This window comes from Gymnoscopelus braueri (genome assembly GCF_963280865.1).
Source record: "Gymnoscopelus braueri genome assembly, chromosome: 20".
NCBI lineage: Eukaryota > Metazoa > Chordata > Actinopteri > Myctophiformes > Myctophidae > Gymnoscopelus > Gymnoscopelus braueri.
Genome location: NC_137622.1, coordinates 11419473 through 11432107, shown reverse-complemented (window position 1 = coordinate 11432107; position 12635 = coordinate 11419473). Strand labels below are relative to the sequence as shown.

Sequence of the window (12635 nt, the reverse complement as noted above, 5' to 3'; positions counted from 1 at the left end):
CGCATACTGATTCTTATCAGTGTGACGTCGTCTGTTAAGGGGTCTATAGGCTACAACTAAATTTGTATTACTTGTTTTGGACTACAGCTCAATTTGTATGACTTGTTTTGGACTACAACTCCCACAAGCAGCGCTGCGGTCATTTTTCCGTGTTTACAGCCAGCTGACTTCCGTCGTCTTTCTCGTCCATCTCGTTCAGTCAGATAGATTTATACACCTAAAAAGATTCGATCTTTTCTCAACGAAGGAACCATCGTTCGCCGACCAGCCGCCAGCACTGAATGCTACATACATTCATATGTATCAGACACCGGTAAGATACACGTATTTATAAAACCACAATTACATTTTTCGCAGATGTATAACGTTAGCTGGTTCGTCGTTAGCATCTGGCTAACGTTACACACAGAGCCTTCTCCTCTTTCACGAGTCTCTGTTTCCAAATGATCAATGTTAGTCAGATATAATTAATGACCTGAAAACCACACGGTTTGTTGTTTCTCTCCTTATATTTGTGTTACAGTTCGAGTAAATGATCCAGTTGGCTGGTATTGTATTATTATGATATGATGTGTGTGAGTGGCACTGATACCAGATGTCCATTTAACCAGGGGTGGAAAAAGTACTGACATTTTTTTACTTAGGGAAAAGGATCAGTACTGTGATGTAGAACATTTGTCTTAGAAAAAGTACAAAATTATTGGTATCAAAATACCAAAAGTAGAAAGTACTACTCGTTATGCAGAATGTCCCATTTCACAAGCTTTCAAATGTATACAAATCTTTTGAAAATAGCAGATCTACAAGCTCGCGACGCGTTGTGAGCTTGTAGAGCTGCTATTTTCAAATGGCTGAAATGAATATAGGGCTGAAGTGGGTAATGTATGTTTTGTAGTAATAATCAAAATCTACGAAGTAACTAGTAACTAAAGTTTTAAAATAATTGTAGTGTAGTAAAAGTACAAATACAAAAAAAATATTTGTCTTTGAGATGTAGTGGAGTAGAGGTAAAAATGCTGAAAATTGGAAATACTACAGTAAAGTAAAAATGCCTCAAAATTGTACTTATAAGTACTGCACTTGAGTAAATGTACTTAGACACTTTACACCACTGCCATTAATGTTTACCATCCGATCTAACTTAACCAAAAGGAATGGTAGAAGCTCACTGGGGGAGACTTCTACTGTTATATATATACTGGATGGTGTTTTGATTTTTAAATCTCCATCTTAAAAAACGTTTCCTTGTTTTGTTTTCTTCGCCCTAAAAGACGACAACGAAAGAGAAAGGAAAAAACACGAACAGGAGACAGATTTTTTTTAGTAATAGCTTTTATATTGTACCCTCTGTTTGGGACTAAATGCATGTGTCATAAAGGCATTACTACTATCAGGCTTCAGTTAATGCATTCATTCCTGTTGATAATGCACTGATGCATCATCAATGCATTGATGCAGTTAAACCCCCAGAGACTGAATCCTCCAGTGACCTGAGGGGTATTTAATTTACCAGTTGGACCGGATGGTAATGGCATATTCTCTGTCTGATTGCATTTAAGATGCAGTTTTACACATCTGGTTTTGGGACTAGTCTTAACCCAAACTAAAAAATTAACATCAAATCTGTTTATTTTCAGTTTAAGTTTGCTCTGAACTGAACTGGCTTCGTTTTTATTGTTTTGAATTATACTTATTTTTTCTTTTCTCCCAAGAATCCAACCCTAACCTGATATTAGTCTCCTGGCTAGCCAGCTGCTAGTTGTTGAACTACACGTTATAGTTAATACTTAAAAACCCTAATATATTTGGAAGGTGCAAAAGGAAAAAGGTTCCCTTGTCTGGAAACGGCTATATTTTTCTTCAAAAGCTAATAACTAGTACAGATTAATATGGTCATTGAGGAAAACATGTATTACATTCCTTATGGAACATAATACATAAGTACCACACTTTATTAAAGAGCCCCTACATTTTATGAAAAATGCCCCAATATTTTACAAAGAGGGTTCCCCCACCTCTTAAATGTCTTAACCCATTAAGACCTGAGGCCCGTTCTACAAATGCCTTCTAAATCGGTACTAAAACTTTTTCCTAATTAAAAAATATTTTAAAAAAAAATTAAGTATAAAAAAAATAGCAGATGTACAAGCTTGCAGTGATGTGCTGTGATCTTGTATATCTGCCATTTTTGAATAGCCAACGCTAAAAATCTAAAAGGACACAGATGCTTTCCTGGTCTTAAATGTCCTGCAGTTATGTACATGGTGGCAGGTCTGTGGGCAGCAGTCTCACAGTGTATTGTTGTTGTTGTTGTTGTGTCGTCCCCAGGGCTCTGGCCCAATCCCTATTCGCTGAAATTCACCACTGTCGTCTGCTCAGCGTTGACCAGCTACTCGTCCATGACCATGACCACCCAAAGGGATCAAGATGTGGTAAGTTCTGACCGCAGCGTCCACTCTACGTCCTCCTGTGACCTGAATAGATTGCACAGTGCAATGTTAAGGCTGGGCAGTCACTATGGTAGATTTGTTTCAATGTCAACGTGGACATTTCCAAAGTATTAATAATAACACATTTTATTTATAACGCATTTTACATTTTTGGAAATCACAAAGTGGCTACAGGGTTAAATCAAAAGGCACAAAAATAACAAAATCAGGGCAAAAACGACAAGAAGACCATTTTCTTGGGGGAAAAGATTGATCTATTACTTTCATTGTATCTTTCAACAGTGTAAGGGAAATCCCCCTTAACATGTTCCATTAACCTGTTACTTCGATGGGCTAATAAAATACATTTAAAGACATGAACACGGTTAGAGAACACTTGACAAATGGGGTTGTGATAACATTAACTAAGATATATTGATGTTTAGTCATTAAATGTCATTAAGTCTCAACTGTAATGGGGCTGTAAAGTGGTCGATTTGTGTGTTTCCTGTGCGACTGCCAGTAAATGGAGCTGTAAAGTGATGAGGTTGATTTGTGTGCTTCCTGTGTACCTGCAGAGAGGTCTGTCTCACCTGGCATGGCTTCTCTGTCACCGCGGGAGACTACATTATGGTGCCAACATTTAATGTCACAAAGCAATGTGATATCATTACATGGGGATGTGACGGTTTCTTTGTCGGATTGAATTTGGGGCAGGGGGGTGGACGGTGGTGGATTAGCTAACATACATACACACTTGAACGCCATCTGTCTAATCTGAGTTTATAACATTGCCCTACTTTCCATACAAATTGATTTGCACCCTATTGCTTACCATTCCTACAGGACCAGTGGGAGGGGCCATTAAGGGTGTGGGTGTTTTTTTTTATAAACTACTGAATAACATCATTTCAATCTTTTTTGGACAGCTGTTAAATATCATGATATGTAGATCTTAGAACCCTCGTTGTGGTGGAGATCATATAAATGGTCTACATCTATAGCACCTTAACATCCCTGTTAGATTTTTGGTAATAGGGTTAGGAAAACTATGATGATGTGAGGTACAATGCACACATTCACTGGTGTTCCTCTGCAATATATTATCACGGCTAGGGATTCTTGGATCATCTGACTTAAGTGATAATGTAAGTTTATGTCTCGATATATTGGCACATTTCTCGAAATATCCTTTTATACCACCTTTCAACAATGTAGCACCATGTTTTGTGTTTGTGACTGAAATCAGACTTCTGGGTAACGCAAGTTAAACGAGAAGCAACAACGACAAAAAGAGGAGACCATTTTGTTGAATTGTTATGTCCTGTACTGTTGAAAGTGAAACTATGAAAGAAGGATTTCTCAATAGTGAAAATGTTATATTCATTCAAATCTATCTTCGATAGTGTAGGATTCAATATGTCGCCTAGAATTAATGTTATATGAACATATTCAGTCAGATAATCAGATTATTACCACTGTCAGCTGGATGGTTAAAGGTAGTCTTTATTGTGGCATCTTGTGTACAGGTGCATACAAGTAAAACAATTCTTTGTTCAGCTGTCAGCTAGAGAGGGAGAAAATTCAGCTTGAGTACATTTTCATCAATGTTGTGAATAATAAATAAGCCTCTGTTTGGCCGGTTTGGCACTGGTATGAAAACAAAGCCAGTAATTCACAGCAGAGAGTTGGACGGGTTTGTTGCCTTTCTTCTCATTGGAGAAGAGAAGAGGATGTTCTGATGCAGGATGTTTCCAAGGCTGCAGAGCAAATCTGACTTTGTTTTGGTGAGGATGAAAGGGAAGTGTGCGCGTGTGTGTGTCCTTGTTTTAATGATGACATGGGTATGTAACCCCCTCATGGAGGTTATTCAGTTGAGTTTGGGGGAGGGGAGTTTGGGGGGTGGTGTGTCTGCATGTGTGTTGGGGGTGGGGGCGGGCTGCGCGTGTGTTTGTAAACAGATCAGAGTGTGTCCTGATGTGACGTCACCTCATCGCTCATCATCAGACCTTTTGTTCTCCTCGCTGCCGTTTATCAACCGCAAAGTCCACGTTCCACCTGTGAAATGGAAACAAAGCTTTAGGAGAATTCTGCCCATACAAACATTGAGCCAACAGTTACATGTATCCGTCTAGTAGGGCTGGTGTTTGAAATACCAAACAAATATCAATATAAATATTGATTTATTAGAGATGATGGGTTAATAAGGAGCAGTTGTTCCTCTAAATTCCTCATAAATTAGCAAACATAACATATGAAAATGATTGACAATATTCCAACTATAGTAATGGTTCACGTTTGGGACTGGCTGTTCTGAAGCAAGATTCCATGATGGCTTCCTGTCAGATTCTGATTAAATTAGCTCAGTGACACCCTGCAAACTAAGCACAGTTTGTTGCTGACCTACTACTTTCACTACCTCATTTTAACTTCATCATTTTGTGGGTGGTAACGTTTTGTCATTTTTAAACACTGTATAAGGGCATTGTGTGTGTGTGTGATTGTACTTTGGATTTCCATCTGTTGTTCCCGGACATACTGTACCTCCTTCACTTTTTCTTTCTCTTCCCTCCATTCCGTTTTCAATGAATGCATTTATTTGCGGCCAAATCCTGCACACTGCAAATGGGTGATGATGTCATCTCTGTATCAAGGAACAACTGAAATCCAAGAAAGGGAAAAGTGAAGTGCAACACAGTTTGTTTTTTTTTGGGAAAGAAATTGAGTTGACTTTTAAGTCCTTAATGTTTGCTTTGAGGAGCAGAACAAGTGAGCAGTGACCCTGATGAGTTTCAGGTGTTGCTTTTAAGAATTATGCAAACATACACAGTGTATAAGATGTCTTTAGCGATTTATGTTTCATATCTTAAAGGGGTGTTTTTGTTCTGCATTTCAATTCATTGTCAGTGGTTATCAAAGACTACAGAATGAACAATATTTACAATACAATCCATATTGACAGAAAATTCTTCCTCCTGTCTGTTTCAGCCCTTCTATTTGTTCCTACAATTCCCATGATGCATCTTGGCATGTCCATAAGGGCTATGGTCAATCTGATAAATATTTTCTGTGCTATTTTTTTTAAACACAGCAAAAAAGGATAATGTCAAAGCCACCAAGGCAAATTTTTACATCAAGGAGTAAGCGTCCCAGCACAACTTCAGTGGCGTTTTAGACACTCAGGTGTTCTTCTGGCTGCTAATGTATCATTAGCTCTATACATATATAGAGATAATGTAAAAAATTAATTGTGATAGTGTCCCTTTAAAGAGACGGGTTTGTAAAGCCGCTTTGGGGAATAGGAAGGAAGCCCCTTCCATTAAAGAGCATGTCTCTCACTCACACACATGATTGGCCATGTAATTTTAATAGCATGGTGTCTGGGACACCTGGGGTTATCGCATTAGACCAACAGCCTGGAGAGGAGCTCCCCAGACCTCTGGAACTGAAGGGCTAGTGTTCTCTCTCCCGGCCCCACCCTTATCTGCTGCTCTCTGGTACAGGGGCTCACTTCAGTGTAGGAAGCCCTCAGTGAATGAAGCAGCACCAGTCAAAGGGCTGAGATCTGCTGTGGATAAATCTAATTAGACTGGAATGCCCATCTCGCCACAACCATCTGAAGGTCATCTCATGTCTGCTGAGGTTAGGGGAAATGGAAGGGTTCGATCTCCACTAATTGACCAGAATGTGAATGGAGCTTGATGCTGTTTTTCTGTGGTATTTCTTTGCTCTCTTGAGTTCATGAGTATTTGGTTTTCTTGTTCTATTTTAGGTGAACCTCCGTCTTATCCTGGTCAGTGGGAAAACACAAGACTTCATATTCTCCCCAAATGACTCGGCCACTGACATCGCCAAACATGTTTTTGACAACTGGCCCACGGGTGAGTCTAGTAACGATCACAGCTTATATAAAATGTTGTTCGAGCTTTTTACAAATGTATTTCTTGATCACCTGTTTTAAAGTAGATGTAGAGGATCATTCAGTTGTAGTGAAACTTGTAACAGTTCAATCATTAAACATTTGCTTCATTCTTGTCTTTATTGGGGGAAATGTAATGTTTTGCAATTTTCCACCAATCTTTTTCATGTTGCCCACTAAAACTGATTTAATTAAGGAAAACAGGATGGACTATGCTTTAATTAAGTCAGAAGAAAAATGTATTGATTTTATTGATGTATTACTTGATTAATCCCCTGAGAGGGAAACTTAATTAGCCAATGCACAGCAACAACACCATAAAACACATACTTTTGTGACAATAGTCACAATAGAATACACACACATGAATCACACACAGACACAGCACTCAGTGTGACCCAATACAACAAGAGTTCAACCCTGGAAAGACTCCATCTTAAAAAACATGACAGCTGCCAGGCCAAAATACTTCTTTAAATGTACTGTATGGTGGAAAAGCTATTGCAAATTACCTGTCCATTTTATCTGCCTCCCAAAATGAGCTTGTCGGTGGATATTTATTGTTACCAAGCCAGTATTCTACAAGAACAAGTGATAAATTAATGACAAGTATTGATTGAATTTCCATACACTCAATGTTCACATTAAGTGTGTAGTTGTGTGCAGACTCAGAGGGGGCAGTGTGTGTATCTATTAGGGTAAAGTTGTCAGTCACAGTGTCTCTTGTTTCTCCTAGGGTGGGAAGAGGAGCAGGTGAGCTCAGCCAGCATCCTGCGCCTCATCTTTCAGGGACGCTTCCTTCACGGCAACGTCACCCTGGGTGGTAAGAAGACAAAACAAACAGTTTTTCTAAGTGGGCTTTGTCACCTTTCCAAGGAAGCTTCCTATTTGGCAGCTTAGGACTGTCACATTATATTGGGAAGAATAGCATCGATCGTAGTTGGGTTCCTTCATTTGATGAAATCGCAAAGAAAACAAGTGGTTTCTTGAATGTGTAGGATATCTGTTTACAATTGCAATTTTGACATTTAGCAGACTCTTATCGAGAGAGATGATCAGAGTAAACAGTGTGGCATCGTGTCAACAACAGGATAGTCAAGTCATTCAAGTAAATCTAGTGCCAAGAAAACAAATAAGTGCTAGTACTAAGTAACTAGGATGTCAGGTAGACATTCATCTCATAGCATACTTGCATCTGTGGATGAGCATACATCTCCCCAAAACATACATTTTTAATACAATATCCATCTTGGAAATTAGCTGGATATTATTTAAGGAAATGTCTGCTTTAATGAGATTTGACAGTGGACATACTGTAATAAAAATATAAGACATGATACACACATTTTGTGTACCTGAAACAAACCCAGGCTGTTGTGACCATGTGTTCAAGGCTTTAAATGAACAAACATGATACCACAGTACGACTACTTCTGTCTCACTCACACACCACATGTGAAGCCCACCCAGATTTAATTATGGCGTCTCATCTGAAATCTTAGCCTACGCCCAGCAATGTGAATTATTCATCAAAGAATTCATGAGTGCCTTCGCATTTTATGCTCCTAAAATATAGAGCATGCTGCCCAGAGATATTGAGAGAGACTCTGGACAGACACTGGGAAGACTTAATTAATTTAAATTCACCCACCCATGTATACACTTTTTATACGACTTCATGTCACTGCTGTGTTTCTGTTTTGGATTCAAGACTTATATTACATCTATTAAATGTGCCGTATAATTAAGGTTGTGTCGAGTTATGTTTACACTCAAAGGTTATGATTTTCCCATAACAGGTGATTCTTATTTAGCAGTATTATAATAGATTGAGAATGGGTTGCACCAAATTAATCTACTCTAGGTTTAGCGATAATACATTTTCTATTAAATCTAGGTTTAAAACTAGTAAATCTGGATTTACAGTGCACCACTTAAACACAGATTAACACCATAGACCATATGACGCCATAGAGCATGGCATGTTTTGGGTAAGAATTTAATTTAACGTTATTGAAACCCATAACCACTACTTGGCCCAGCTGTGCCACCATATTGAAATCCAGCTTGTCCCACACACACAGAGGCAGCAATTTCTGTACTCTAGAGAAAAGTCTGTAACTTGAGCTTGGTTATTGTTTAGTTCTGCCTTAGAAGATAAATAAATAAAGCACCTCCATAAAGGAAAAAGCCAAGTCTTTCCATACATGCCTGCCGATCCGACCAGCTTCAAACCCATCACCGCACTCCCTCGGATCACCTCGGTGATACGTAGTACGTAACCAGAATTTGAAGTCGATCCGTGAGGTTTGTGATGACCACCTCTCTATATATGAGCATGTTATGTCTGTGACACCCACCGTCCACTGTCAAGGCAATTTCAGTATAGGATGAAATGTAGCATCCCTATTCTGGGGGCAAACGTTAGCAAACGTTAGCCGAAAATAGCAGATCTACAGGCTCACAACGCATTGCAACCGCATCCTGCTTAGTTTTGAACCGCGCTTGAGTTTTGGTGCAACAATATTTTACCAACAAGAAAAGTTGGTTCAATTCACCCTATATGATGGATGCAATGTATGAATGATTTTGTTTTTATTGCTTTTTAAAGCTCTAAAGCTGCCTCCAGGCCGGACCACTGTCATGCACTTGGTGGCCAGAGAGACACTTCCCGAGCCCAACTCTCATGGTGAGAACCTTTCCTTCTTCTGTTCAGTTCCCTTCTACTCTGGACTCTCACGTGTTTGGGTATTTTATTTGCTGTCACCATTTCAGCCCAAACGATATATCGGACATTATTTTAATTTTATTATGCATGTCCCAATTTTAACCACTTTTTTCTTTTGCTTAACTCTTTATTTTTGAATTTCAAAATTGTGTAAGACATACAAACAAATAGTACAGGAAAACTAAAAAAGGACAAAAAATAAAATAAAGAAAAAGGCAAAAAATAAAAACAAACAGACAATCAAACAAAAGAGGTCATGGGACATTCAGTACCATTAACAGAAACTTGTTCACAGGAATTGAGATACAGTAGAGATGATGTAACCAATATTCACAAGCGATCTGCGTCGCTATCTAAATGGTCTAACCATTTCCCCCATCTTTTTTCACCCAACTCTTTTTGGAGTTGAAGAATAGGTCAACTGCTGCTGGTCAAGATGCAACTGTCTCACATATTGCCAATTTTAACCACTTTCAACCTGGCTGTAAGCTATATAGATAGTTATATAGATAACATTTCCAAAGGTTTTCAAACATTTTCACAAATTGCAGATCTACAAGCTCGCAACGCGTTTTAGATTGCCTGTAGATACTTTTTTTTAAACATTTTTGAATAGGGCTTTAGTGGCTAATTAAAATAAAGTTCATTTTGTGTGTATTCTTTTCTATTTACTTGTTTTCTTGTTCATTGTATAATTAAAGTCAAAAGTTATTTTCATATTTGATATATTTTTTAAATTTAAATATAAATATTATTTGTGTTTATTTCTATGTAGTGCTTATAAGTTAAATGTTAGTTTTTCAAATTGATTTTGCACTTTTTGACAAAAGATCGGTAAAAACTTCAGCAATCGGTGGTCTAGGACTCTCCAAAATCGGGATTAGAATCGGATCCTAAGATCGGGCATTGGTCAGGCTCGTGTAATCGGTGACTAGGACTGTGGTATGATGTTTGTTTCTGTCTACAGGTCAGAGGAACAGAGAGAAAACCACAGAGAGCAACTGTTGTCTGCTGCTGTAAAACAACTGAGAGAGAAGGCTGCCCCCCCCCAATATCATCATCTTCACCACATTCTCCCCCTTCCTCCCGCTTGTCAGCTGTGATTTTGGAGGGAATCCCAGGAAGTCTAACGGAGGGCTCTCGAAGGTTGCCAGCCATGTTGGTTGCACTTTCGTTCATTCGGAGGCTTTCGTTATTTGAAATTCTTTGTGCCAATATATTCTAATCACCCCCCCCCCCCCCCCCGCCCCCTCCCGACTGGCCTTTTATGTTGTTTTTATGTTTTTCCCTCTTTGTTTTCATTTAACAAATTCTGCCTTCTTGTTTTTGTCGTTTGTTTTGCTTGGAGATTGTGAATTCCTACCTTCGCTCCCCAGCAAACATGGATTACTGAATGGACAGGTTTTAAAGCTCCATTCAACACTGAGATAAAAACGCATACCTGGGACTGCTCTCCCACCCCCACCCCCTCTTTTCATGGACATATTACCATTTCTGTCAAGGATGGATGGGCTAACAATGGCTACCAGTCATATCAATGTCTCCATGGGTCTTACAGGATAGTGATATAGTCCTTTTGCTGCAATTAACTTGGATCGTTTATTTAGGAGGCGTGATTATTTTGTGTGTGTTGCCCTCCTGTCACCTTGCCCCAATGGCGTTTTCGTTTTAATGTTATATTTGACCGAGGGGGACTTTTTAGAACTGGTGCCATCCTGTCATGCCTCAGACCAACTGAACACTCATGGTAGTCCACCGCCTGGTGATGTCTCTGGCATCGGACCAATGGAGAAAGACTGCAAAGATTTTATGAGTGCAGCTGTGTATACAGTACACCTGCTTTTTGCACGCATGCGTGTGTGTGTGTGTGTGTGGCGTTGTCCTATGGTGTGTTCAGCTCCAAGATGAAGGATGATTGGAAATGAAAAGGAACAGAAACACTCTTGCAGGTATCTTCTGCTTGTGAGGACAGAGTGTAAAAGGAGCCTGTGGATCACGTCCGAGTGGCCACGCTTAGAGTGCCATCGGGATCTGCGGTGTGAACCTCCGACCGTGCCCACAGACTAGACTTTATACCCACCCCCCGTCCACAGGGGGCGCTCCCCCTCTGCCACTCCTCATCTGATGGCCGAGGGGGGGGGGGGGTCTCAACACCATGAGCCAGTTAAAACGGAGACTAAAGAAGGCAGATTTAGATTGCAGGGTTGCATGCTGAGGGAACAGGGCCCCCTACTGGACACTGAGAGGAGAGGCAGGGATTGGCCCCTCCCCATGGAGAGCAAGAGGAAAATATCCTTATCATTCGGATGCTGTGTTTATTTCATTTGCCTTTTTATTGTGGAATCCAGTAATATCATTAATAATGAAATGTAAAAAAAAATATCAATTTTTATCTTGTGTATAGATATTTGTTTGATTCTAGTGCACGTATGGATGGGTGTGTGTTAATGTGTGTGTGGGTGCACGTCGTTTTATGGGACTAAGGAGTAGGTCTTGTAGAGGCAGTGCACTGGGAGTGTGGACTGGCTGCGGTTTCTTTGGGAAACAGTTGGAAAATATTTTATTCCTTCCATTGAGTGTGTTAAGGTTTGTGTTCATGTCAACCAATGTCACTGCTCTGATTTTAGCTCAATATGAATACCGTACATGTAAAAACTAAAATGCAATGTGGTCTACCTAAAAGCTTGTATTATAAATTAATAAATCTTTAAATAAGCCAAATTGTTTGTACTTTGTTCAGTTTTTGATTTGTTGTGTCTAAAACATAACACATGAAGATACAGTAAGTGTCAGCTGTATGTAGGGTACATTTCAGTACTATTTGTTCACCTCTAGGTGGCAGTGTGCTCTAAAGGTTTAACATCCACTGACTGTTTTTCATGTGAAATTAAATCTACTGGCCCTGGGTCTGAAACACTAGCACTTCTGGTCCAGCTTTTTTCCTGTAATTAAAACTTGGCAATGTGAATTCATCCATAATGATAATCATCAGAGATTTAAAAACCTGACAAATGGGAGCCACATAAAACCCCGAAAAAAGTTGAATTAATGTTATTTTAATGTGTGTGTGTGTGTGTGTGTGTGTGTAAATATATATATATATATATATGTATTTATGTGTGTGTTTATTCTGGAAATGCTATGTGGTACTAAAGTATAACACATTTTCTGAAGATTCTGTGTTATCCAGCATCAGATGAAATGTGCAGCATGCTCATAACATTTGGTTGAACTCGTCTCTGTGTTTCTCTTCCCATCTGTCTCAGAGAGATATGGTCCTGACGTGTACCCACTCAGTTCCAGGTTTCCATTTGACACTGGCCTTGTGCACTAGGAAAATATCTGTCAAGCTTCCCTTCATGTCCTTCAAAAAAAAAACGTCTGGTGTTTGTTAAAAGTACTTGTCTCTCTAATCTCTGTGTCTTTTTCGTTGTGTTGGGGCATGCTTGGGACGTGACCGTGCTGTGAATGAGGTGAATGGTTAAACGGTGCCCTCTAACCTGACCCAGGAGATGATCAACGACTTTTAAACAAGGGCCTGGGGAAACATCTGTTGAAA

The 12635-nt window shown here is 39.4% G+C and overlaps 1 protein-coding gene across 1 annotated transcript; it reads left to right on the top strand.

Annotated features, from left to right (window-relative positions):
- The first annotated feature begins 156 nt into the window (after positions 1-156).
- On the top strand, positions 157-11797 carry ubl3b (ubiquitin-like 3b). Its single transcript, XM_080416088.1, has 6 exons — positions 157-313; positions 2329-2432; positions 6202-6310; positions 7085-7171; positions 8960-9037; positions 10044-11797. Exons 2-6 carry the CDS (start codon positions 2400-2402, stop codon positions 10094-10096), a joined length of 360 nt encoding a protein of 119 aa, XP_080272214.1. The 5' UTR covers positions 157-313; positions 2329-2399; the 3' UTR covers positions 10097-11797.
- The last annotated feature ends 838 nt before the right edge of the window (positions 11798-12635 follow it).